The sequence below is a fragment of the Physella acuta genome, unplaced genomic scaffold (assembly GCF_028476545.2).
Source record: "Physella acuta isolate Inbredline_101_S28 unplaced genomic scaffold, ASM2847654v3 ptg000569l, whole genome shotgun sequence".
Classification (NCBI taxonomy): domain Eukaryota; kingdom Metazoa; phylum Mollusca; class Gastropoda; family Physidae; genus Physella; species Physella acuta.
The window spans coordinates 112,000-138,703 of record NW_026732088.1 but is presented as its reverse complement, the minus strand read 5'-3'; the positions used below and the strand labels follow the sequence as shown (position 1 = coordinate 138,703).

Sequence of the window (26,704 nt, the reverse complement as noted above, 5' to 3'; positions counted from 1 at the left end):
TTGCACTTAAATTGTCACTAGACTTTTTATTAACTTGTTTTATTTTTGAGTTTTAAGATAATTTACCGACATAATGAATTCAACAACTCACGCTTGGTGAAACCGAACTGCCCTCTGTAATGGCTGAAAAAATAGCGGTCTCCATACTTGAGGGCTTTCATCTGTCGAGCAATGAGGCAGTTGAATGTTTCTCCCACTATCCCGCCTTTAAAAGGTTTTTCGTTGATTCCACCGGAGAAGAGTTCTATGTCGTCTGGGTGGCTGACAGTAGGGGAAAAATTCTTTTCATAGAACTCCTGCTGTCAAGTTTCTTAACACGTTATCAAACCTAGGCTTTCTTTCAGGCTATAATGACGCCCCCCCCCCCCCCGAAGAAAGTCTAAAGGCCCCCCCCCCCCCACGAAAATTTAAAGTGCCCTCCCCCCACCCCAAGGAGAAAAACGTCATAGCCAGTGTCTTTTCAGGCATCTCTACAGGAAGGCAATGCCTCCCCCCCCCCGTATGAGCACTCCACCCCCCCCCCCCCCGATAATCGAAATATATATTCGACCCCCCCCCCCCCCCCCACACCCCGAAGAAAAAGGTCTGATCCTAGTTTTTAAGTGCTAAGTAGACTCTAGTTTTCCCCCCGACAACAAGAAAAAAATAATTCTGGTTATGGTATGACTTCCACTTTTACCCTGCTGAAAGAATCAAACTGTAAAACCTACGCGTAAACCTGCTGAAGGAATCAAAATGTAAAACCTACGCGTAAACCTCCTTGAACTTCAGCCCGCCCTCCCCCAGCACCGGATCTTTGAAACTCTTGACCCGTGGCAGATGGCAAAGTTCCCGGAAATCGTTGTACGATGGAAGGCCATGGTCACGTCCTCGCTGGAGGTTCAAGGCCATCAAATCAAAACCTTTCATTGGTCCTTCTTGGTTTTCAAACATATGGTCTGTGACCTCTGTTGTTGCAAACCTGAAAATACGACATCCAGTATTCACATAAGTAAGGTAGGACATTCACATAAGTAAGGTAGGATAAGCGTAGCGACCCTCCCTGCGCCCGGTGCGAACTTTCAGTTTGGCGCCCCCCCCCCCCCCCATATATATAGCATAAATTTTTTTTTAGAAAAAAAAAAAAATAAATGAATAAATAAATTTAAAAAAAAAAAAAAATAATATATATAATCTTTGGAACAGTCTCTGTTATGATATGATGTTACATAGTTGGATTATAAGTTTGTTAGATTAAGGTGATACTATTGACATACAATAGCAAATTATCAGAAACATTTATTGTACATTTTGGAATACTACATGGGTAATTTGTTGACTGGTTGATTGTATAATCAAACAAGCTAGAGGAAACAAACTGGAACCTAACAGACAGAACAGCTTGTAGTTTTGGATTTCACAGATGTGTCTGACTTCTAGCACATGGTAAACAACAAATATGCAGAACAAATTGTACTGGTCGAAACAGCAGTAATGACCGGTTTAATGATAGTGGCACCGACTATGACGTTCAGATTAGAATTAGCAGCGGTAAGATGTGTATTAACATTCTAAGCCAATGTGGAATTCTTATGCATTGTTTAAAAAATCATTCATGATCTATAGCTAAATATGACGTCTCTTTTACTGCATTGCTCGGAGTTAGGTTACAGACAGTGGAGAATGAAAAAGTGGTGGTTAGGGCACAATAGCAGAAAGACAGAAAATAACATCACTAAGCAGGTGCTTGTGTAAAGTCCACGGGGAAAGAGGAAGAGAAAGAGATCAAATAAGTCATGAAGGAAATCGTTTGAAATAGAGATGGGGGAGGCTGGAGTATTAAGGTTCGATCTTTGATACAAATCAAGTGAGTTGACAAAGTGTTGCCTACACCTACGCTCCTTAGGAAGATGAAACGAATAAAAAGAAGAAAATCAAAAGAGTAAATTTTGAACAGTGAGTTCCATCGAACCCAAGAGGTTCGGTAAGTCAGTCTCGGGGCTTCCGAAGAGGTCAAGAAACACACCCGACTCATATGATTCACCCAGAAATCAAACAACTGCTGCATTGTAGTTTGTTCTTGGATGGACAAAGGCTATGAAAGCAAATCCAAAATGAAAAGCAGGTTGAAATCGGAGTCAACAGCCTCGATGGCGCATAACCAGTTGACAGGGATCCCTTCCAACACTAACATTAAGAAAGAAGAAGAAGAAGATATGATTCACGATCTGATTTTTTCAGTGTGGACAATGAAGGGTTTGGTGAATGCGCGTTTGAAACTGGTGGAGTTCGGTACCTTCACGAAATAAATTAAGAACCACTGCTTTAGCGTGTAGTTTGTAAAAGGTGCAAGTTAATTTGGTATTCTTTTGTTCGTGTCTTTAGAACAATTTCGATAATAGTATATTTCAGTTTTCAATTATCAGTTAGGTTAAACAAACTAACAAAGCAGTCGTCGTGTTGTACCATTTAGTTTAGTGGTCTTCCGAAGAGCCTGGTATGTGGGACTCCCAAATCCCCTACATTATAGCGTGGGGAGGTGAGGTGCAAGACTGCCGGGAACCAAAAGAGGTCTGCTCTTGACCCTAACCAGATATTTTGACTCTAAGCTGCGGCCTTCACGTGGCTTCGGAAGAGTGCCATTAGTCGGACCAAGCTCATGACCCCCCTAGTGGGTGCGGAATGGCTAGTGGTAGCTAACAGGAACTAGAGGCTTTTGATCTGGCCGAACGCCCCCCACGATCAAGCTGGGTACCAGGCGGTAGGAAGACGTCCCGCGTCTGGTGGGTGGGGAAGGAAAGCCCGATGAGAGCCGACGGAGAAGCGACCGACGTGTAGCGATCAAACCGACACTAAACGACTTGCTACTACCACCATGTGTCGGAGTTTGCTACACTGAGGCCTGCCTTGCTAATGGGAGTCCAACAGTTTGCTACACTGAGGCCTGCCTGGCTAATGGGAGTCCAACTCCTGAGCCGGTTTCCGTATATATATATATAGAGAGTTTAGTGGTCTTATCTATATACAAATTGTAGTATTAGAACTTGTTATGAAATAAACCGGGAGTGATCTCCCCTAAACTTTCTCGAATATTCTTATATAAAATAACAGGGGATGGGAACTCGGGCTATAGACATGATTTTTAATCCATTTTAAATACTTTAAAGTTTTAAAAATAGAATAAAATCTCGTAGACAAAAGAATTGCACACCAAGTGAACGCCAAATAAAAAAGAGTGCATAATAGTGCGCAATATTATTAGTACTTTAAAAATTTACATTAGTTTTTTTTGAGAAATTGGAAGTAGCGTAAATTACTACTTCCGGTCAACGGAAATTACTCAAAATTTGATAAAAGGTAGAGAATTAGATCTTTTACTTACATGTGAAATTTCATTTATCTATCTGAAAGAGTACTCAAGTTATAGGCTTTTGAAAAATTCAAAGTAGGAAAAGTACCACTTCCGGTTATCGTAAATCGCTCAAAAGTTGATATTGGATCTACGATTTTGATAAAATACTTATATATGAAATTTCATCAACCTAGCTGTAACGGTACTCAAGTTATCATGTTTACACACGGACACACACACACACACAGACAGACAGACAGAGATATGGACAAGATTGCAAAATTATGTTTTTCCGTATCAGTGAGGTGTAAAACGTCGAGATTTGTAAAAATCTCGATTTTTTTTTTTGCACGATTACAAGACTTTCTCTATACTTTGTATATACGAGAAAGTAAAAATCCATAAAAAATTATCTAATCGGTACAATATACTAATTTTCTTCTCTCTTAAAATTTGGCAAAGAGCTTCGCATTCCACCCACCCGCTCCGTCAGTCTGCTATTTTACTTATCGGATAGCGAAACAAGAATCCGTGATATTTATTTCTCTTTAATGCAGAGATCCAGGCAAGATGTAATGCAATCAAGTAAAAGGTGTACCTGTCGAAACTTAAGGACCTGTCCTCGTCTGTCTCGCCGCTCACAAGGTTGGTGGTCATTAGGTCAGACCTCTCAAACAGCAGGTAGGGTTGGAAGAAAAGGTCCCTCAAGTTCTGCCGACTGTCGCCGCCGATAAACAGTTTCTGTCAGGTAAAAACAGTAAGAGATGATCTATAACATCACAATCACATCTCTACCTAGGATCTATAACATCACAATCAAATCTCTACCTGGAATTTATAACATCACAATCACATCTCTACATGGGATTTTTAACATCTCTTGACAAATCGATAGCTTCAAATATGACATGACTAGGTGATACCTTCAAAAATGATTTGACAAGTTTACCTACCTTCGGGATCAAGGTGTGCCCAAATCTAAACACAGCAGTTGAAAAAGCGTTGAAAATAGATGGATTGACATTTTTATCAAAGTAAGTCACTTTGTTAAGTGGGGTCTGAAAATAATAATACATTTCTTTAACAAAAAGTTCAATCAATTAAGAATTAAGTACGTGAGGGTGGGGTGACCAGCATTTAAGTTATAAGTCCAATTGTTGTTGCTTCCACTAAGCATCTGATGACAATACACCCAGCAGATTTGGAGGGAAATGTACAAACAATCGACAGCCTACACCAACTGCATGAACGTATAATCACAACAAACTCCTACTTCTGCCCGGAGAGTCTAACCCCCCCCCCCCAAGCAAACATGTTTCGGTGTTTAGAATTTACCACGGGTACTAACGTCCTTTTAGATCCTAACGCGGTTATTTGTGGTCAGACGTTCATTAGACGAACCGTTTGTTGTCCAGCTAGTTCGAGACATCAATGGCAAATGTCGTAAAATAACAGGAGCTAATTGTTAGTCAACACTGTCATGCCAAGGGCGGAACTACAGTGCCGCCAGACCCCGCAGTGCAGGGGGGGGGGGGGCATGCCATTTAGGGGGACCCACAGCCGACCATAATTTATATTTTAAAAAATAAATGAATTTAATTTTCGTGCATTTTTGTCTTGATATTTGGATTGTAAAAAAATACTGTAGCTGCAATACGATTATATTATTTTACAGTCACAATACCACCCTCTTCCGCAAACATTAAAATCCATTACAAAAACTATAGCGTAAAATATAGATCTAGGCAAAACTTCAAATTTATTTACTTCTGAGACTTCTTTTTCCCCCATTCGAGAGGAAAATAGGGGACACGTAACTGTTCGACCAATGTGTTAAAGTGTACTGTGGCGGATGGGGTTGCTGGAAAATTGTCGTACAATTATTTATATATTTAAAAATGTAATTTATAATTGTGTTTTTTTTTTAACCATCGTCAAGGCCGAATTCTATTTCCCCACAATCAGAGGCGTAGCGTGCCCAAGTTTTGTCCGAGCCGACCCCCATCCCATCCCTCTTTCTTAGTCTGCAAGTATCGAATAGATAAATGTCTCGCTTATGAACTATTTCTAAACCATACATTCACCACTTCAGCACATTTTGTCAGACACTAGACAGCACTAGTAAGCAGATATTAATTTACTTGCTTAGTATTAGGCGCATCTAATTCACAAAAAAGGGAAGGTAAGATTATTTTTTATATGATTATTTAGACATTAATTAAAACGTTTAGAATTAATTGAACATCCTAATATATAAAAGCCCATGTGCGCACTTCTCTCTCTCTCTCTCTCTCTCTCTCTCTTCGCAATATTTTACAGGCTATTTGATCAGTATGTTCAGCGATATATGGAGAACTTAAAGATACAGACTTTTGTTGAAAATAATATGCTGGATGTTTTAAATGTATAAACTAAATTTTATTTAAAGAAGGAAAATAAAAATAAAGGCATATTCGAATGTAGAAACACATTTTTAATTATGCAAACGGAACAGTATTTATTGTTGTGACAAGAACGCAATAAACGTCACATGTTACATGTTAAAATTATATATATATATATATATATATATATATATATATATATATATATATATAGGGGGCCCAAAAAAAATTCTGCGCTGGGGGTAGGGGGCTTTTTTTCTAGTTCCGCCACCGTGTCATGCCTGTTTAGCTGATTGCAACCTGGTGTTTCTTTCAGACTTTTTTTTCCGGGGTGGGGGGGGGGGTCGTACTAAATAAATTCCGACGGGGGGACGGGGGGGGGGGGGGACGGGGGGTGGTACAGGGGACGGACAAGTAAAAGTATATATTTTCTATATAAATTATTTTGGTTCGGGGGTCCTCCGAAGAGATGCCGGAATGAAACTCTGATTGCAACACAATAGAATAACTGTACGATGTGACTAACTTCAGTTCAGATAAAAATAAACGCGGCTTATATAAATTCCTTCAACACATCAAGAATATCTATATACTACTAAACCTCAAGTTTGTTTACCTGTTTGAATATTTATTTATTTATTTATTTTTTGTTTTTTTTTTTGTTTGTCTGATTGACTACTGGAGAGAATCTGAGATATGTGTGGAGCTGTAAAATAATATGTAGGTAGAGAACAATTTTTGTTTTCAGACAGACTGTTAATCACAAATTTATTTAAAGACGTTAATTAATTTATTGATTTATTCATTGGTAGATTAACCACATTAATTTTAAAAGTTTCAAACAATGGCTTTACTTTGACGGAATAGTGACGTCACATAATTTGTTTACTTTTTAGTACAATCAATGGCGGCTCCAATACAATATTTTGTGGCCCATTCAGATCTTTAACGCGTTATAAAGCTAATTTTCTGTCAGCTATAACTTTAACAATACGTCCGTTTGCTGTATTTATTACGTTCCAACACTTATATCAATTTTCAACTGTCTTTTTCATTTAGTTTTACAATAAACTTCTCTAGATCTTATCTATCTTAGGTTCTAGATCTATTTTCAAAAAATTAGATCTAATCTAGATTCTAGATGTAGAATCTAGACTCAACGTAAATTCTACATTTAGATCTAGAGTAAACGTAAATTCTAAATCTAGAACCTAGAATCTATATACTAAACTATTCCAGGCCTTAATTGTTTTATATAAATCTTTGTTTGTTTAGCTATGGAATATGCTAATTTGGAAATGCTCGATCTAGGGCCTATTTGCGTAACTTAAGATTCATACGCGAATTCTATACCGTTAATTTTGCAAAAAATAGACTTAAATAGACGAAAATTCTAGATCTAGCTCTATCTAGATATACTATACTATTTCAGTCCTTAATATTTTACTTTATATAAATCAGGTGAAGTAGAGTTGACCTGTTTTTGTGATCTCAGCATATAAAGGGATAGTGTTGTCAGACCCATGCTCAGCCGAAATAGGTGTTTTTAAAAGACAAAAACATCTGAGGAGTGACGTCTATTTGAATGTGGGGTCTGGTTTTTTTGTGACGATAAGTGACAGACGTGATGTTTTTTATGGATGACCCCCGAAACCCACAGTTATCCAAGGGATGACGGGTAGTCTAGTAGTTCAGTTAAAAATAAACGCTGCTCACGTAAATTCCTTCCTTGTGGACTGTGTAATTGCCAAGGATGATAGGCAGCCAGTCATTGTACATGATCTTCTCTGTCACAGCTATCAGCAGGGATCTCGTCTTTTGGTACACTTCTTCGTCAGGCAACCACGGCGCCTGGGGTCATGGGGGTAAAGGTTATCTCAAAACAGTGGGGGTCAAGGTTAATACAGTGGGGTAAAGGTCAACACAGTAGGTTAAAGGATACCTCAGTGGGGTAAAGGTTAACACAGTGGAGTAAAGGTTAGCTCAGAGTGGTTAAGGTTAGTTCAGTGGGGTAAAGGTTAACACAGTGGGGTGAGGGTTAGCTCAGTGGGGTAAAGGTTAACACACTGTGGTAAAGGTCAACAAAGTGTGGTAAAGGTTAACAGTGGGGTAAAGGTTAAATACAGTGGCAAAAGTTGATGGTAAAGGTTAGACATGGCATTTATAGCAAATGCTAAACCCAGTTAAACCAAAGTTAAACCTTCTCTCTGAGCTCCAGGGCCCACTGGTTGTGTTTGAGCATGAAGATGGTGTGCAGGGCTGTCAGACCCGGCTGTTCGTTGATCCTCTCGTCCCCCGCCAGGTAGCAGACGTCGTTCCTCCCTGGCCGCTTCAGGCAGTCGTTCTTTCCGTTGCTGATTGGCTTGCCGTTGTTCAGTTGGAACAGGTAACCTAGGCAACAGGCAGCTCACACTTCAGAAATCAGAAGATGCTCCAAAATGAAGCGTATGTGTGTATGTGTGTGTGTGTGTTTGTGTGTGTAGACAAAAGAATAATGTAAGATGTGATCCAGTGGTATAATGTGAGATGTGGTCCAGTGATATAATGTGAGATGTGGTCCAGTGATATAATGTGGTCCAGTGATATAATGTGGTCAATTGATATCATGTGAGATGTGGTCCAGTGATATAATGTGGTCCAGTGATATAATGTGAGATGTGGTCCAGGGATATAATGTGCGATGTGGTCCAGTGATATAATGTGGTCCAGTGATATAATGTGAGATGTGGTCCAGTGATATAATGTGAGATGTGGTCCAGTGATATAATGTGAGATGTGGTCCAGTGATATAATGTGAGATGTGGTCCAGTGATATAATGTGAGATGTGGTCCAGTGATATAATGTGGTCTAGTGATATAATGTGAGATGTGGTCCAGTGATATAATGTGGTCTAGTGATATAATGTGAGATGTGGTCCAGTGATATACTGTGGTCTAGTGATATAATGTGAGATGTGGTCCAGTGATATAATGTGAGATTTGGTCCAGTGATATAATGTGGTCCAGTGATATAATGTGGTCCAGTGATATAATGTGGTCCAGTGATATAATGTGAGATGTGGTTTAGTGATATAATGTGGTCCAGTGATATAATGTGAGATGTGGTCCAGTGATATAATGTGAGATGTGGTCCAGTGATATAATGTGAGATGTGGTCCAGTGATATAATGTGGTCTAGTGATATAATGTGAGGTGTGGTCCAGTGATATAATGTGGTCTAGTGATATAATGTGAGATGTGGTCCAGTGATATAATGTGAGATTTGGTCCAGTGATATAATGTGGTCCAGTGATATAATGTGGTCCAGTGATATAATGTGGTCCAGTGATATAATGTGGTCTAGTGATATAATGTGAGATGTGGTCCAGTGATATAATGTGAGATTTGGTCCAGTGATATAATGTGGTCCAGTGATATAATGTGGTCCAGTGATATAATGTGGTCCAGTGATATAATGTGGTCTAGTGATATAATGTGAGATGTGGTCCAGTGATATAATGTGGTCCAGTGATATAATGTGAGATGTGGTTTAGTGATATAATGTGGTCCAGTGATATAATGTGAGATGTGGTCCAGTGATATAATGTGGTCTAGTGATATAATGTGAGATGTGGTCCAGTGATATAATGTGAGATTTGGTCCAGTGATATAATGTGGTCCAGTGATATAATGTGGTCCAGTGATATAATGTGGTCCAGTGATATAATGTGAGATGTGGTCCAGTGATATAATGTGAGATGTGGTCCAGTGATATAATGTGAGATGTGGTCCAGTGATATAATGTGGTCCAGTGATATAATGTGAGATGTGGTCCAGTGATATAATGTGAGATGTGGTCCAGTGATATAATGTGAGATGTGGTCCAGTGATATAATGTGGTCTAGTGATATAATGTGAGGTGTGGTCCAGTGATATAATGTGGTCTAGTGATATAATGTGAGATGTGGTCCAGTGATATAATGTGAGATTTGGTCCAGTGATATAATGTGAGATTTGGTCCAGTGATATAATGTGGTCCAGTGATATAATGTGGTCCAGTGATATAATGTGGTCCAGTGATATAATGTGGTCCAGTGATATAATGTGAGATGTGGTCCAGTGATATAATGTGAGATGTGGTCCAGTGATATAATGTGAGATTTGGTCCAGTGATATAATGTGGTCCAGTGATATAATGTGGTCCAGTGATATAATGTGGTCCAGTGATATAATGTGGTCCAGTGATATAATGTGGTCCAGTGATATAATGTGAGATGTGGTTTAGTGATATAATGTGGTCCAGTGATATAATGTGAGATGTGGTCCAGTGATATAATGTGAGATGTGGTCCAGTGATATAATGTGAGATGTGGTCCAGTGATATAATGTGGTCTAGTGATATAATGTGAGGTGTGGTCCAGTGATATAATGTGGTCTAGTGATATAATGTGAGATGTGGTCCAGTGATATAATGTGAGATTTGGTCCAGTGATATAATGTGGTCCAGTGATATAATGTGGTCCAGTGATATAATGTGGTCCAGTGATATAATGTGGTCTAGTGATATAATGTGAGATGTGGTCCAGTGATATAATGTGAGATTTCGTCCAGTGATATAATGTGGTCCAGTGATATAATGTGGTCCAGTGATATAATGTGGTCCAGTGATATAATGTGGTCTAGTGATATAATGTGAGATGTGGTCCAGTGATATAATGTGGTCCAGTGATATAATGTGAGATGTGGTTTAGTGATATAATGTGGTCCAGTGATATAATGTGAGATGTGGTCCAGTGATATAATGTGGTCTAGTGATATAATGTGAGATGTGGTCCAGTGATATAATGTGAGATTTGGTCCAGTGATATAATGTGGTCCAGTGATATAATGTGGTCCAGTGATATAATGTGGTCCAGTGATATAATGTGAGATGTGGTCCAGTGATATAATGTGAGATGTGGTCCAGTGATATAATGTGAGATGTGGTCCAGTGATATAATGTGAGATGTGGTCCAGTGATATAATGTGGTCCAGTGATATAATGTGAGATGTGGTCCAGTGATATAATGTGAGATGTGGTCCAGTGATATAATGTGAGATGTGGTCCAGTGATATAATGTGGTCTAGTGATATAATGTGAGGTGTGGTCCAGTGATATAATGTGGTCTAGTGATATAATGTGAGATGTGGTCCAGTGATATAATGTGAGATTTGGTCCAGTGATATAATGTGAGATTTGGTCCAGTGATATAATGTGGTCCAGTGATATAATGTGGTCCAGTGATATAATGTGGTCCAGTGATATAATGTGAGATGTGGTCCAGTGATATAATGTGAGATGTGGTCCAGTGATATAATGTGAGATTTGGTCCAGTGATATAATGTGGTCCAGTGATATAATGTGGTCCAGTGATATAATGTGGTCCAGTGATATAATGTGAGATGTGGTCCAGTGATATAATGTGAGATGTGGTCCAGTGATATAATGTGGTCTAGTGATATAATGTGAGGTGTGGTCCAGTGATATAATGTGGTCCAGTGATATAATGTGAGATGTGGTCCAGTGATATAATGTGAGATATAATGTAACGTAATGATGTTTGGCATGACGTGTACCCATGATGAATGATGTCAACATCTTTACCCTTCCCACCCTGATCCCTCAGCCTCTTGTTGATGGCCTCAGTGCTGCCGTAGACTGTGGAAGCGTCGATGAATGACGTCACGATGTTGATTGTTTCACGGGGCACTGCCAGACCAAAAAAAAACGGAAGTGTTTAAAAACTAAAGCAGAAAAAAAGCGATTTGACTAAAAAAAATGCGCTCTTTCTCCACCCACAGAAAGCCTAAAAGAAACACAAAAAGTAACCGACAGTTCTAACACTTAAATAATATTTGACGACCTTGACGGCGGTACTCACGTATGACCTTGCCCTTCTTGTTGAAGTAAGGAATAGAGCGGACAAACTCCATGCACTGGCCTTGAAAGTTGGGGTCACTGTCAAAGGTTATAGGGAAACACTCTCTGGTGGGGGGGGGGGGGGGGTAAGAAAAAGATAATGAATTCAGACTTAATCCAAAATGAAGAATGCATGTATATGTGGATAAGCACACCAATGGCGTCGCTAGGTAGAGTGTCACCCGGTGCGGTACTACATGGTGTCACCCCCCCCCCCGAATAAAATTATATGTATATTCCAAATACTAAACAAAACCTTCTTTCCTCTGTAAATTTTGCAGTTGGTGTCCCCCACTCCCCCGGGCAATAGTTTTAAAGTGTGCACAGTTAATAGTAATGATGTTTATCTATAGTCAGTTATTAATACATGTGGATTAACTCTATCTAATCCTTAATTGAACCGATTTTAAAGTTTCCGCCGTGGTGTGTCGTCCCCCCTAAATGGTGTCGCTCAATGCGGTTCGCACCCCACGCCCCCGACTCGCGACGCCTCTGATGCACACATATATAGGGCATATATATATATATATATATATATATATATATATATATATATATATATATATATATATATATATATATATATATATATATATATATATATATAATGCGAGATATTGTCCAGTGAGAGTATATATATATATATATATATATATATATATATATATATTGATTTATTTATATATATATATATATATATATATATATATATATATATATATATATATATATATATATATATATATATATATATATATATATATATATATATATATATAAATAAATAAATCTATATATATATATATATATATATATATATATATATATATATATATATATATATATATATATATATATATATATATATATATATATATATATATATATATATATGTATATATATATATATATATATATGTGTGTGTGTGTGTGTGTGTGTGTGTGTGTGTGTGTGTGTGTGTGTGTTCATCCATTTATTCGTTTATGCTTTACATATTACTAGCATACTCGTCCCCGCGCGTTACTGCCTGGATAGAAGAAAGTTTGACGAAATATAAGAAGGGTTTCATCAATGCGTTACTAATCCTATGTTCTTAAACGCGTGACTTTGTTTTCTAAAACTGAGTTATTTAAATGTAAACAATGCCTGCTATTGGATCATAATTATCAGGACACGGGCTTACCTACACTACCACACATGAAAACCTTGAGTGTACGTTAATCACTATTAATGAGGTAGAGCACACTTCGGTGACCACCCATATGTCAAGGACGTAGAGGGCGCTCTTGGGAGCCCCCAATTACACTACCGCTGAGGCGCCGCGTACGGCCCCTGGCTACTTAAAACTAACATAGGCGCCATCGTGCTCATAGGATAAACCATATTGCCAAATAGCATCCTGTTAATAATGATGCAGATTGCGTCATTCGCTAAATTGACACAAATGAACAGGAGTTTTTCTTTAACCCGTCGAAAAAATATTTGACGTGTTATAAATATCAATGTGACTGATGCAATTTGTTAACGTTACTAATGGTGTATTATTAGAAGCTCGATCTCAATTTCTGATTTGATCGTCTAAAAATAGATGCTAATTATATCATTTGCGAAGTGACGAAACTGTTTGGATATTTTTGCGACTATAGGAAATTAATCCAGTTAATAATCTAACCTTGGTTATTTTTTTCTGATTATTAAAATAAAACGTATTACAGGGCCCTCGACGTCCCATGTGAGCGTTTGGGGGACTAAACTAAAATTTTTGTTTGCAGCCAAATCAAACCCTACCAGGGCGCTGGCGGACATGCCTGATTCAATATAGTGAGCGACTGTAGCGGCCCATCTTATCCATTGTCTATCACACATTTTAGACCAAACGTAGTCGCCATAGCGCTCACTGGAAAGACCAGGGCGCCAAATCGCATCCTGCGGGAGACTGCCGGTACGAAATTAATTCTTTCTCCCCAGAAAGCTTCTCGGGAGTATTCATCAACTCCCCACAGTTTCATGGCACTCGGATAAACGGTGTCGAACCGCATCCGACTTTTATTTTTAAAAATATATCTTATATAGAGAAGAATTGCATCCTCTCGGGGCGCCACCTCTGCAAAATTAAAAATGCTTTTTACGGAAACCTCTCCTGGGGTGTTTTAATCAACTTCCCAAAGTTTCATCGCGATCGGATGAACGGTGTCGAACCGCATCCGACTTTTAGCGCAATTTCCATACTGGCAATTGCGTTTAATAATTCGTCATTTCTGGATGGATGGATGGATGGATGGATGGATGTGTGGATGTGTGTCCGCAGCTTTAAGTCGTATCTCCTCCTCAACAAAGCAATATCGAGGACTAGTTTCAAAGCAAATATGTTAGGCAAGTTGCGAGGATGATTGTGGGCCAAAAAAATTCCGGAATTCCTTCCTGGATTTCCCGGAAAAGCCAAAAAACCTCGAAAAAATGCAGTTTTTTGCCCATATCTCGGCAACCAGACCACTTGGCAACTTGAAACATTTACCAATCGATTCCTGCCATAATTTAGAACAATATTGCCGAAGAAAGTTTTCAAAAATATCCTTTCGTTCGGTCACAAAAAATTAATTAAGGAAATTGCGCTTAAATTGTCACTAGACTTTTTATTAACTTGTTTTTTAATACTGTGTACTGAGAGAAATTGCACCCTCACATGGCGCCGCCTTTGCGTAGTTACAAAAGATTTTTTTTTCAGAAACCTCACTTGGAGTGTTTTCATCAACTCCCCAAATTTTGATGGCGATCGGATGAACGGTGTTAAACCGCAATCGATTTTTATTTTTATAAAAAAGAGAAAAAACAAATCCTGCCCTGCCGGGGCGCCACCCCTGCAAATTTGGAAAAAAAAATAATTCCGCAGAAACCTCTCCATGAGTATTCTCAACAACTTTCAAAGTTTCACGTTGAGTAAGATACAGAGAGATTGGCCAACACAGAGAGATTGACCAACACAGAGAGATTGACCAACAGATTGACCAACACAGAGAGAATGACCAACACAGGGAGATTGACCAACACAGGGAGATTGACCAACAGATTGACCAACACAGAGAGATTGACCAACACAGGGAGATTGACCAACACAGAGAGAATGACCAACACAGGGAGATTGACCAACACAGAGAGATTGACCAACACAGAGAGATTGACCAACACAGAGAGATTGACCAACACAGGGAGATTGACCAACACAGGGAGATTGACCAACACAGGGAGATTGACCAACACAGGGAGATTGACCAATACAGGGAGATTGACCAACACAGGGAGATTGACCAACACAGGGAGATTGACCAACACAGAGAGATTGACCAACACAGGGAGATTGACCAACACAGAGAGATTGACCAACAGATTGACCAACACAGAGAGAATGACCAACACAGAGAGATTGACCAACAGATTGACCAACACAGAGAGATTGACCAACACAGGGAGATTGACCAACACAGAGAGATTGACCAACAGATTGACCAACACAGAGAGAATGACCAACACAGAGAGATTGACCAACACAGGGAGATTGACCAACAGATTGACCAACACAGAGAGAATGACCAAGAACAACTTACGGATGTACTGGACCTGTGGGTAGGGTCTTGTTGGGTCCACAGCACGTGACAATGCTGCGCGTGTTCTCTTCAAACATGGAAAATTACAATTAATACAGGTTGATTGTTTCATATATAAAACAGCAGCATTGTTCAAACAACAGTCTAAATATAGCTATATATCTATATATATCATTCTCTACGTGGGGACCATGCGAGACACCACCACGTAAGGACTTAGCCGTTCCTACCGCGCTCTCTAGGCATATCGGTACCACACCCTCCCCACCAGTCTGGTGAGCTGTGGTTCACCCCGCATGTTTACAAAGTGACGGCCATTAGGGGCAGATAATTTAGCTTTTAAACAATTTGAAACTAAGGAGAGGTAAGAAGTTCTGCTTGATCTTTTCATTGTCGTCTGTAAACTGTCGTCACAGACGGCTGCTTTCACGAAGGGGGCAGGGAATGGAGGAGGGGGAAGAGAGGGTAGTGTCAAATTCACAAATTATGAATTACTGAAATGTAGAAAATAAAACAACTAAATAGCGGCTAATGCTTACGGCGCGGGTCAGCTTATATATATGTTACGGTCAAAGCCCGAAGTCGGCCAAAGCATGCATTGGCCGGCCAATGCGCGCATTGGCCAATATCGCCTCCCATCGACCGGTCAAAGTCCGAAACTACTTGATTTCGGCCTTTGGCCGGCCAGTCCGCGGCCATGGTGGACACTGTCCTACTGACCTACGACGAGGGGTGTGGAGACCATGTCGTGATCCATGAGCTGACCCCACTGCATCAACATGATGGTGAACTGGGACGCCAAGTTGTCGTCAGTGTGCACGACGCGACTGACCACTCGAGCACTGGGCAGTGGTTTCCCCGTCACACTGTGGGTCACTGGTTTCTCCAAGCCTGTGTGTGTGTGGGGGGGGGGGGGTAAAAATAATGAAATCACATAGATATAATAATTCAATACACCAAATGAAAGTGTACGTAATATAATTTTGTACATATACATGGTAGTTTGTATATACACATGGTAGTTTGTACATACACATGGTAGTTTGTATATTTACTTGGTAGTTTGTACATACACAAGGTAGTGTGTACATATACATGGTAGTTTGTACATACAAAAATGAAATGTACGTGCACACGTTATAATTGTAGCTGTTTTTTTCTACACGTTTTTTCCAACACGTCTTCGCGATTACGGCCAAATCCACACCTCAGCCACTGACCTCACCTCAAGCTTAAGCCACCATATCACCCCCCCCCCCTCCTATACCCCATCCAAGCCCTTAACTTAAACCACCCCCGCTACCACCGTACCACCACCATTTGTACTTAAAACTGTCGCTAGTTACATGTATAAAAAAAAGTTGTGAATTTTAAATATTTTCCCGCTATATTCTAGTTTGGGACCTTAAATTTGTTTACGTAGAAAACTGAACACAATCTGTTTACCGTCTTCATAGCGGGAAGGCAGGAGTCGTATAAAAGACATGAAGGCGGCGCCGTAGTTTTTTGGGTGAGCACAGGTCCCATCTATGGTCCGGTAGACCCCGCCTACTGGGCAGCTCTGGAATGGTTTACGTTAGAAATTTGAATGCGTCACGTTAGGAATCTCAATGTGGTCACGGATTTAAAATGAATTATCTTAAAATAATTTAAAAACCCACCTTATTGGGGCCTATATTTAAAATATAGTTAAATAAAATAATTAATCAGATAAGAATAAAAAACTAGAACGAAAAAGCTAGAATAATCACATAGAAAGTAGAGATTTCAGGACAAAGTGTAGGTGTAAACAAAAGGTGAGTAGCAACTCAAGGTGACTAAGACTCACGTTATTGTAGTTCAAGGTCAGGTTGATGCCCAGGCTGCTGTTGGGGTCTGGAGCTCGTCTGTTCAAGGTCTCGGCATGGACACACATCCGGTACATGCCATCTGTGGAGATAGGACCCAACAGTGTAGGACTCAAGTGTGAGCATGTAGGACCCGACAGTGAGCATGTAGGACCCAAGTGTGTAGGACCCAAGTGTGTAGAATCCAAGTGTGAGCATATAGGACCCAAGTGTGTAGGACCGAAGTGTGTAGGACCCAAGTGTCAGCATGTAGGACACAAGTATGAGCATGTAGGACCCAAGTGTGTAGGACCCAAGTGTGAGCATGTAGGACCCAAGTGTTTAGGACCCAAGTGTGAGCATGTAGGACCCAAGTGTGTAGGACCCAAGTGTGAGCATGTAGGACCCAAGTGTGTAGGACCCAAGTATGAGCATGTAGGACCCAAGTGTGTAGGACCCAAGTGTGAGCATGTAGGACCCAAGTGTGTAGGACCCAAGTGTGAGCATGTAGGACCCAAGTGTGTAGGACCCAAGTGTGTAGGACCCAAGTGTGTACGACCCAAGTGTGAGCATGTAGGACCCAAGTGTGTAGGACCCAAGTGTGTAGGACCCAAGTGTGAGCATGTAGGACCCAAGTGTGTAGGACCCAAGTGTGTAGGACCCAAGTGTGAGCATGTAGGACCCAAGTATGCGCATGTAGGTCCCAAGTGTGTAGGACCCAAGTGTGTAGGACCCAAGTGTGTAGGACCCAAGTGTGAGCATGTAGGACCCAAGTGTGTAGGACCAAAGTGTGAGCATGTAGGACCCAAGTGTGTAGGACCCAAGTGTGAGCATGTAGGACCCAAGTATGCGCATGTAGGTCCCGAGTGTGTAGGACCCAAGTGTGTAGGACCCAAGTGTGTAGGACCCAAGTGTGTACGACCCAAGTGTGAGCATGTAGGACCCAAGTGTGTAGGACCAAAGTGTGAGCATGTAGGACCCAAGTGTGTAGGACCCAAGTGTGAGCATGTAGGACCCAAGTGTGTAGGACCCAAGTGTGAGCATGTATGACCCAAGTGTGTAGGACCCAAGTGTGAGCATGTAGGACCCAAGTGTGTAGGACCCAAGTGTGAGCATGTAGGACCCAAGTGTGTAGGACCCAAGTGTGAGCATGTAGGACCCAAGTGTGTAAGACCCAAGTGTGAGCATGTATGACCCAAGTGTGTAGGACCCAAGTGTGAGCATATAGGACCCAAGTGTGTACGACCCAAGTGTGAGCATGTAGGACCCAAGTGTGTAGGACCCAAGTGTGAGCATGTAGGACCCAAGTATGAGCATGTAGGACCCAAGTGTGTAGGACCCAAGTGTGAGCATGTAGGACCCAAGTATGAGCATGTAGGACCCAAGTGTGTGCGACCCAAGTGTGAGCATGTAGGACCCAAGTGTGTACGACCCAAATGTGAGCATGTAGGACCCAAGTGTGTAGGACCCAAGTGTGTAGGACCCAAATGTGAGCATGTAGGACCCAAGTATGAGCATGTAGGACCCAAGTGTGTAGGACCCAAGTGTGAGCATGTAGGACCCAAGCATGTAGGACCCAAGTGTGAGCATGTAGGACCCAAGTGTGTAGGACCCAAGTGTGAGCATGTATGACCCAAGTGTGTAGGACCCAAGTGTGTAGGACCCAAATGTGAGCATGTAGGACCCAAGTGTGAGCATGTAGGACCCAAGTGTGTAGGACCCAAGTGTGAGCATGTATGACCCAAGTGTGTAGGACCCAAGTGTGTAGGACCCAAATGTGAGCATGTAGGACCCAAATGTGAGCATGTAGGACCCAAGTGTGTAGGACCCAAGTGTGTAGGACCCAAATGTGAGCATGTAGGACCCAAGTATGAGCATGTAGGACCCAAGTGTGTAGGACCCAAGTGTGAGCATGTAGGACCCAAGTGTGTAGGACCCAAGTGTGAGCATGTAGGACCCAAGTGTGTAGGACCCAAGTGTGAGCATGTATGACCCAAGTGTGTACGACCCAAGTGTGAGCACGTAGGACCAAAGTGTGTAGGACCCAAGTGTGAGCATGTAGGACCCAAGTGTGTAGGACCCAAGTGTGTAGGACCCAAATGTGAGCATGTAGGACCCAAGTATGAGCATGTAGGACCCAAGTGTGTAGGACCCAAGTGTGAGCATGTAGGACCCAAGTGTGTAGGACCCAAGTATGAGCATGTAGGACCCAAGTGTGTAGGACCCAAGTGTGAGCATGTAGGACCCAAGTGTGTAGGACCCAAGTGTGAGCATGTAGGACCCAAGTGTGTAGGACCCAAGTGTGAGCATATAGGACCCAAGTGTGTACGACCCAAGTGTGAGCATGTAGGACCCAAGTGTGTAGGACCCAAGTGTGAGCATGTAGGACCCAAGTATGAGCATGTAGGACCCAAGTGTGTAGGACCCAAGTGTGAGCATGTAGGACCCAAGTATGAGCATGTAGGACCCAAGTGTGTGCGACCCAAGTGTGAGCATGTAGGACCCAAGTGTGTACGACCCAAGTGTGAGCATGTAGGACCCAAGTGTGTAGGACCCAAGTGTGAGCATGTATGACCCAAGTGTGTACGACCCAAGTGTGAGCACGTAGGACCAAAGTGTGTAGGACCCAAGTGTGAGCATGTAGGACCCAAGTGTGTAGGACCCAAGTGTGTAGGACCCAAATGTGAGCATGTAGGACCCAAGTATGAGCATGTAGGACCCAAGTGTGTAGGACCCAAGTGTGAGCATGTAGGACCCAAGTGTGTAGGACCCATCGTGAGCATGTAGGACCCAAGTGTGTAGGACCCAAGTGTGTAGGACCCAAGTGTGAGCATGTAGGACCAAAGTGTGTAGGACACAAGTGTGTAGGACCCCATTTTTTAGAACCCAAGTGTGTAGGACCAAAGTATGAGCATGTAGGACCCAAGTGTGTAGGACCCAAGTATGAGCATGTAGGACCCAAGTGTGTAGGACCCAAGTGCAAGTGTGTAGGACCCAAGTGTGAGCATGTAGGACACAAGTGTGAGCTTGTAAGACCCAAGTGTGTAGGACCCAAGTGTGAGCATGTAGGACCCAAGTGTGAGCATGTAGGACCCAAGTGTGTAGGACCCAAGTGTGAGCATGTAGGACCCAAGTGTGTAGGACCCAAGTGTGTAGGACCCAAGTGTGAGCATGTAGGACCCAAGTGTGTAGGACCCAAGTGTGTAGGACCCAAGTGTGTACGACCCAAGTGTGAGCATATAGGACCCAAGTGTGTAGGACCCAATTGTGTAGGACCTAAGTGTGTAGGACCCAAGTGTGTACGACCCAAGTGTGTAGGACCCAAGTGTGTAGAACCCAAGTGTGTAGGACCCAAGTATGAGCATGTAGGTCCCAAGTGTGTAGGACCCAAGTGTGTACGACCCAAGTGTGTACGACCCAAGTGTGAGCATATAGGACCCAAGTGTGTAGGACCAAAGTGTGAGTATGTATGACCCAAGTGTGTAGAACCCAAGTGTGACCATGTAGGACCCAAGTATGAGCATGTAGGACCCAAGTGTGTACGACCCAAGTGTGATCATGTAGGACCCAAGTGTGTAGGACCCAAGTGTGAGCATGTAGGACCCAAGCATGTAGGACCCAAGTGTGAGCACGTACGACCCAAGTGTGTAGGACCCAAGTGTGAGCATGTAGGACCCAAGTGTGTAGGACCCAAGTGTGAGCATGTAGGACCCAAGTGTGTAAGACCCAAGTGTGAGCATGTATGACCCAAGTGTGTAGGACCCAAGTGTGAGCATATAGGACCCAAGTGTGTACGACCCAAGTGTGAGCATGTAGGACCCAAGTGTGTAGGACCCAAGTGTGAGCATGTAGGACCCAAGTATGAGCATGTAGGACCCAAGTGTGTAGGACCCAAGTGTGAGCATGTAGGACCCAAGTATGAGCATGTAGGACCCAAGTGTGTGCGACCCAAGTGTGAGCATGTAGGACCCAAGTGTGTACGACCCAAGTGTGAGCATGTAGGACCCAAGTGTGTAGGACCCAAGTGTGAGCATGTATGACCCAAGTGTGTACGACCCAAGTGTGAGCACGTAGGACCAAAGTGTGTAGGACCCAAGTGTGAGCATGTAGGACCCAAGTGTGTAGGACCCAAGTGTGTAGGACCCAAATGTGAGCATGTAGGACCCAAGTATGAGCATGTAGGACCCAAGTGTGTAGGACCCAAGTGTGAGCATGTAGGACCCAAGTGTGTAGGACCCAAGTGTGAGCATGTAGGACCCAAGTGTGTAGGACCCAAGTGTGAGCATGTATGACCCAAGTGTGTACGACCCAAGTGTGAGCACGTAGGACCAAAGTGTGTAGGACCCAAGTGTGAGCATGTAGGACCCAAGTGTGTAGGACCCAAGTGTGTAGGACCCAAATGTGAGCATGTAGGACCCAAGTATGAGCATGTAGGACCCAAGTGTGTAGGACCCAAGTGTGAGCATGTAGGACCCAAGTGTGTAGGACCCAAGTATGAGCATGTAGGACCCAAGTGTGTAGGACCCAAGTGTGAGCATGTAGGACCCAAGTGTGTAGGACCCAAGTGTGAGCATGTAGGACCCAAGTGTGTAGGACCCAAGTGTGAGCATATAGGACCCAAGTGTGTACGACCCAAGTGTGAGCATGTAGGACCCAAGTGTGTAGGACCCAAGTGTGAGCATGTAGGACCCAAGTATGAGCATGTAGGACCCAAGTGTGTAGGACCCAAGTGTGAGCATGTAGGACCCAAGTATGAGCATGTAGGACCCAAGTGTGTGCGACCCAAGTGTGAGCATGTAGGACCCAAGTGTGTACGACCCAAGTGTGAGCATGTAGGACCCAAGTGTGTAGGACCCAAGTGTGAGCATGTATGACCCAAGTGTGTACGACCCAAGTGTGAGCACGTAGGACCAAAGTGTGTAGGACCCAAGTGTGAGCATGTAGGACCCAAGTGTGTAGGACCCAAGTGTGTAGGACCCAAATGTGAGCATGTAGGACCCAAGTATGAGCATGTAGGACCCAAGTGTGTAGGACCCAAGTGTGAGCATGTAGGACCCAAGTGTGTAGGACCCATCGTGAGCATGTAGGACCCAAGTGTGTAGGACCCAAGTGTGTAGGACCCAAGTGTGAGCATGTAGGACCCAAGTGTGTAGGACACAAGTGTGTAGGACCCCATTTTTTAGAACCCAAGTGTGTAGGACCAAAGTATGAGCATGTAGGACCCAAGTGTGTAGGACCCAAGTATGAGCATGTAGGACCCAAGTGTGTAGGACCCAAGTGCAAGTGTGTAGGACCCAAGTGTGAGCATGTAGGACACAAGTGTGAGCTTGTAAGACCCAAGTGTGTAGGACCCAAGTGTGAGCATGTAGGACCCAAGTGTGAGCATGTAGGACCCAAGTGTGTAGGACCCAAGTGTGAGCATGTAGGACCCAAGTGTGTAGGACCCAAGTGTGTAGGACCCAAGTGTGAGCATGTAGGACCCAAGTGTGTAGGACCCAAGTGTGTAGGACCCAAGTGTGTACGACCCAAGTGTGAGCATATAGGACCCAAGTGTGTAGGACCCAATTGTGTAGGACCTAAGTGTGTAGGACCCAAGTGTGTACGACCCAAGTGTGTAGGACCCAAGTGTGTAGAACCCAAGTGTGTAGGACCCAAGTATGAGCATGTAGGTCCCAAGTGTGTAGGACCCAAGTGTGTACGACCCAAGTGTGTACGACCCAAGTGTGAGCATATAGGACCCAAGTGTGTAGGACCAAAGTGTGAGTATGTATGACCCAAGTGTGTAGAACCCAAGTGTGACCATGTAGGACCCAAGTATGAGCATGTAGGACCCAAGTGTGTACGACCCAAGTGTGATCATGTAGGACCCAAGTGTGTAGGACCCAAGTGTGAGCATGTAGGACCCAAGCATGTAGGACCCAAGTGTGAGCACGTACGACCCAAGTGTGTAGGACCCAAGTGTGAGCATGTAGGACCCAAGTGTGTACGACCCAAGTGTGAGCACGTACGACCCAAGTGTGTAGGACCCAAGTGTGAGCATGTAGGACCCAAGTGTGTAGGACCCAAGTGTGTAGGAACCAAATGTGAGCATGTAGGACCCAAGTATGAGCATGTAGGACCCAAGTGTGTGCGACCCAAGTGTGAGCATGTAGGACCCAAGTGTGTAGGACCCAAGTGTGAGCATGTAGGACCCAAGTGTGTACGACCCAAGTGTGAGCATGTAGGACCCAAGTGTGTAGGACCCAAGTGTGTAGGACCCAAATGTGAGCATGTAGGACCCAAGTATGAGCATGTAGGACCCAAGTGTGTAGGACCCAAGTGTGAGCATGTAGGACCCAAGTGTGTAGGACCCAAGTGTGAGCATGTAGGACCCAAGTGTGTAGGACACAAGTGTGTAGGACCCAAGTGTGTAGAACCCAAGTGTGTAGGACCCAAGTATTATCATGTAGGACCCAAGTGTGTAGGACCCAAGTATGAGCATGTAGGACCCAAGTGTGTAGGACCCAAGTGCAAGTGTGTAGGACCCAAGTGTGAGCATGTAGGACCCAAGTGTGAGCATGTAAGACCCAAGTGTGTAGGACCCAAGTGTGTAGGACCCAATTATGTAGGACCCAAGTGTAAGTATGTAAGACCCAAGTGTGAGCATGTAGGACCCAAGTGTGTAGGACCCAAGTGTGTAGGACCAAAGTGTGAGCATGTAGGACCCAAGTATGAGCATGCTGGCTATGAGTAAATCCACTCACTTGAGCTGCGGGTCTTAAACTCTGCTTTCGGTACGGAGAAGGCCTGGCTAATCTGGGATTAAAATAATAAATCACAACATAAGGGCCCACAACTCGCAACATGAAGGTCCAAAACTCACTACATGAAGGTCCACAACTCACAACATAAAGGCACACAACTCACAACATAACGGTCCACAACTCACAACATAAAGGTCCACAACTCACAATATAAAGGTCCACAACTCTCAACATAAAGGCACACAACTCACAACATAAAGGTCCACAACTCACAACATAAAGGTCCACAACTCACAACATAAAGGTCCACAACTCACAACATAAAGTCCCACAACTCACAACATAAAGGCACACAACTCACAACATAAAGGTCCACAGCTCACAGTATAAAGAAGTTTACGAGCCTAATGGAAATTCTATTTAAATATAAGATTTGGCAAATTATTTATTGAGAAGAGAATTCATAAACTTTTTGGTAATATTTTTACTTTCTCGTATATACGAAGTATAGAGAAAGTCTTGTAATCGTGCAAAAAAAAAAATCGAGATTTTTACAAATCTCGACATTTTATACCTCACTGATACGGAAAAACATAATTTTGCAATCTTGTCCGTATGTCTGTGTGTCTGTCTGTCTGTCTGTCTGTCTGTCTGTCTGTGTGTGTGTCCGTGTGTAAACACGATAACTTGAGTACCGTTACAGCTAGGTTGATGAAATTTCATATATAAGTATTTTATCGAAATCGTAGATCCGTATCAACTTTTGAGCGATTTCCGATAACCGGAAGTGGTACTTTTCCTACTTTGAATTTTTCAAAAGCCTATAACTTGAGTACTATTTCAGATAGATAAATGAAATTTCACATGTAAGTAAAAGATCTAATTCTCTACCTTCTGTTAAATATTGAGTAATTTCCGTTGACCGGAAGTAGTAATTTACGCTACTTCCGATTTCTTAAAAAACTAATGTAAATTTAAAAAGTACTAATAATATTGCGCACTATTATGCGCTTTTTTATTTGGCGTTCACTTGGTGTGCAATTAATTTGTCTACGAGATTTTATTCTATTTAACTTTAAGTATTTAAAATGGATTAAAAATCATGTCTATAGCCCGAGTTCCCATCCCCTGTTATTTTATATAAGAATATTCGAGAAAGTTTAGGGGAGATCACTCCCGGTTTATTTTAGTAAAAAGTTTCTAAAATAAATGAAACACTACGTGTAGTTACCATTAGCCACAGCACAAGGCTAACCCAGAACATTCCCATCTCGAAGTTCCCAATTCAACGAACACAATATATTTCAATATCAACATGCCACTCACATTTTAGAAAGATTTTTATGACGGTAGATTTTTTAATAGCAAGGCGTTCTGAATAAACAGACATGGTTTGCGTAATAGACTAGTTGTAAACAATCATCTAGAAGCCCAGTCATTAAACATTATCTTCGATCAAAACTCACCAAGTATGCTTTATAGACGGCTACATGACATTACCCCTCCCTGTCAATTACCACCCCCCCCCCCCTTCGGGGAATCACCCCCCCCCCCCCTCTCAAGTTACAATCCTAACTCTAACTCAAATTACCCTATGAATGCCCTGTTCCCTCTACAGTCAGACATAATACAGTCTTGATTGCATTAAGTCAACTGCCCAGCTCAATTAGACAAGAAAGAGTTAATAAGTCAACTGCCCAACTCAAGTAGATAAGAAAGAGTTAATAAGTCAACTGCCCAACTCAAGTAGATAAGAAAGAGTTAATAAGTCAACTGCCCAACTCAAGTAGATAAGAAAGAGTTAATAAGTCAACTGCCCAACTCAAGTAGACAAGAAAGAGTTAATAAGTCAACTGCCCAGCTCAAGTAAAGAAGAAAGAGTTTATAAGTCAACTGCCCAACTCAAGTAGACAGGAAAGAGTTAATAAGTCAACTGCCCAGCTCAAGTAGAAAAGAAAGAGTTAATAAGCAAATGATGACTAAAGGGATCACCTTACAAAAACGTCACTCACTAGTTTCTGACTTGTGAATGTTATTTTTTCATCATATGGGGCTGGGGGCAATAAAAGTCGTGAAATCAGATCGACTAATCGACCGCAATTCGCTGTTGGGAAACACAATGCTAACTTGTCATAGCATCAAACAGGTACTGTAGTGTTTGAATGGGGGGTGGGGTATGGGAGACTTGCCCAGGATATCAAACTTTAATGGTGTGTAATAAAATGAGAGGATGTGGAGGGTCGAATATGGCCTGGAAAGGATTGTTTTTGTTACATAATTATATTACGCATACATTGACGAAAGGGGGTGATCTTTATTACTTTCATAAAAATAAGAGCTATTCATCTATTCCCCGCCCCCTTCCACCACGAAACCCATCACATGTCAGCACGCATCTTAGAACGACCCCACCCCCTCCATTACCTCCCTATATTGTAGACGTGTACACACATATAATAGTAATATCATATAATAATTCATACATGTATACAAACATAGAGAGCGTGTTTACATTTTGTTTCGGAAAAAAAGTTGAATCTGCAATGTGTTGGAAAATCTATACAATGTGTATGCAATAAAGTGTTGCTTGTAAAACTTATACGAATGTTCATGTTAAACATACAAAGTGGATTTGACGGTCACCCCCCACCCCCTCCCACTAGTAAACACGTGTCCATTCACCTCCGTTTTGTCTTGACCGACATGATTGGATGACCCTATCGGTGAAATCTAATTTGTTTCACACTTTAATTAAAAACCTACAAATGTGTCTAACTCAGGTACCTAGACTATTTCTCTTCCTACCTCGTCTAGACTTTGAACCCCGTTCACATCCTCGGTCCCAGCTGGGTTAGAGATTTCGTTGTTTACATCGGTCT

General features: G+C 42.2%; 1 protein-coding gene across 2 annotated transcripts in view; it reads right to left on the bottom strand.

Annotated features, from left to right (window-relative positions):
• The window catches only part of LOC131946732 (peroxidase), a 51,806-nt gene that overhangs the window by 2,016 nt on the left and 23,086 nt on the right, over window positions 1-26,704 (bottom strand). The window contains exons 1-14 of one of the 2 annotated variants that reach the window (XM_059307665.1): window positions 25,057-25,134; window positions 23,826-23,877; window positions 17,085-17,185; window positions 16,703-16,817; window positions 15,977-16,147; window positions 15,257-15,323; window positions 11,616-11,719; window positions 11,339-11,443; window positions 7,916-8,106; window positions 7,432-7,566; window positions 4,285-4,389; window positions 3,930-4,072; window positions 749-961; window positions 92-261 (exon numbers count right to left, since the gene is read on the bottom strand). In XM_059307665.1, coding sequence (XP_059163648.1) covers window positions 92-261; window positions 749-961; window positions 3,930-4,072; window positions 4,285-4,389; window positions 7,432-7,566; window positions 7,916-8,106; window positions 11,339-11,443; window positions 11,616-11,719; window positions 15,257-15,323; window positions 15,977-16,147; window positions 16,703-16,817; window positions 17,085-17,185; window positions 23,826-23,877; window positions 25,057-25,095 — 1,711 coding nt within the window. In that variant the 5' untranslated portion in view covers window positions 25,096-25,134. Of the gene's footprint in view, window positions 1-91; window positions 262-748; window positions 962-3,929; window positions 4,073-4,284; window positions 4,390-7,431; window positions 7,567-7,915; window positions 8,107-11,338; window positions 11,444-11,615; window positions 11,720-15,256; window positions 15,324-15,976; window positions 16,148-16,702; window positions 16,818-17,084; window positions 17,186-23,825; window positions 23,878-25,056; window positions 25,135-26,704 lie in introns of those variants that run through there. The other variant, XM_059307663.1, reaches the window with a different exon arrangement.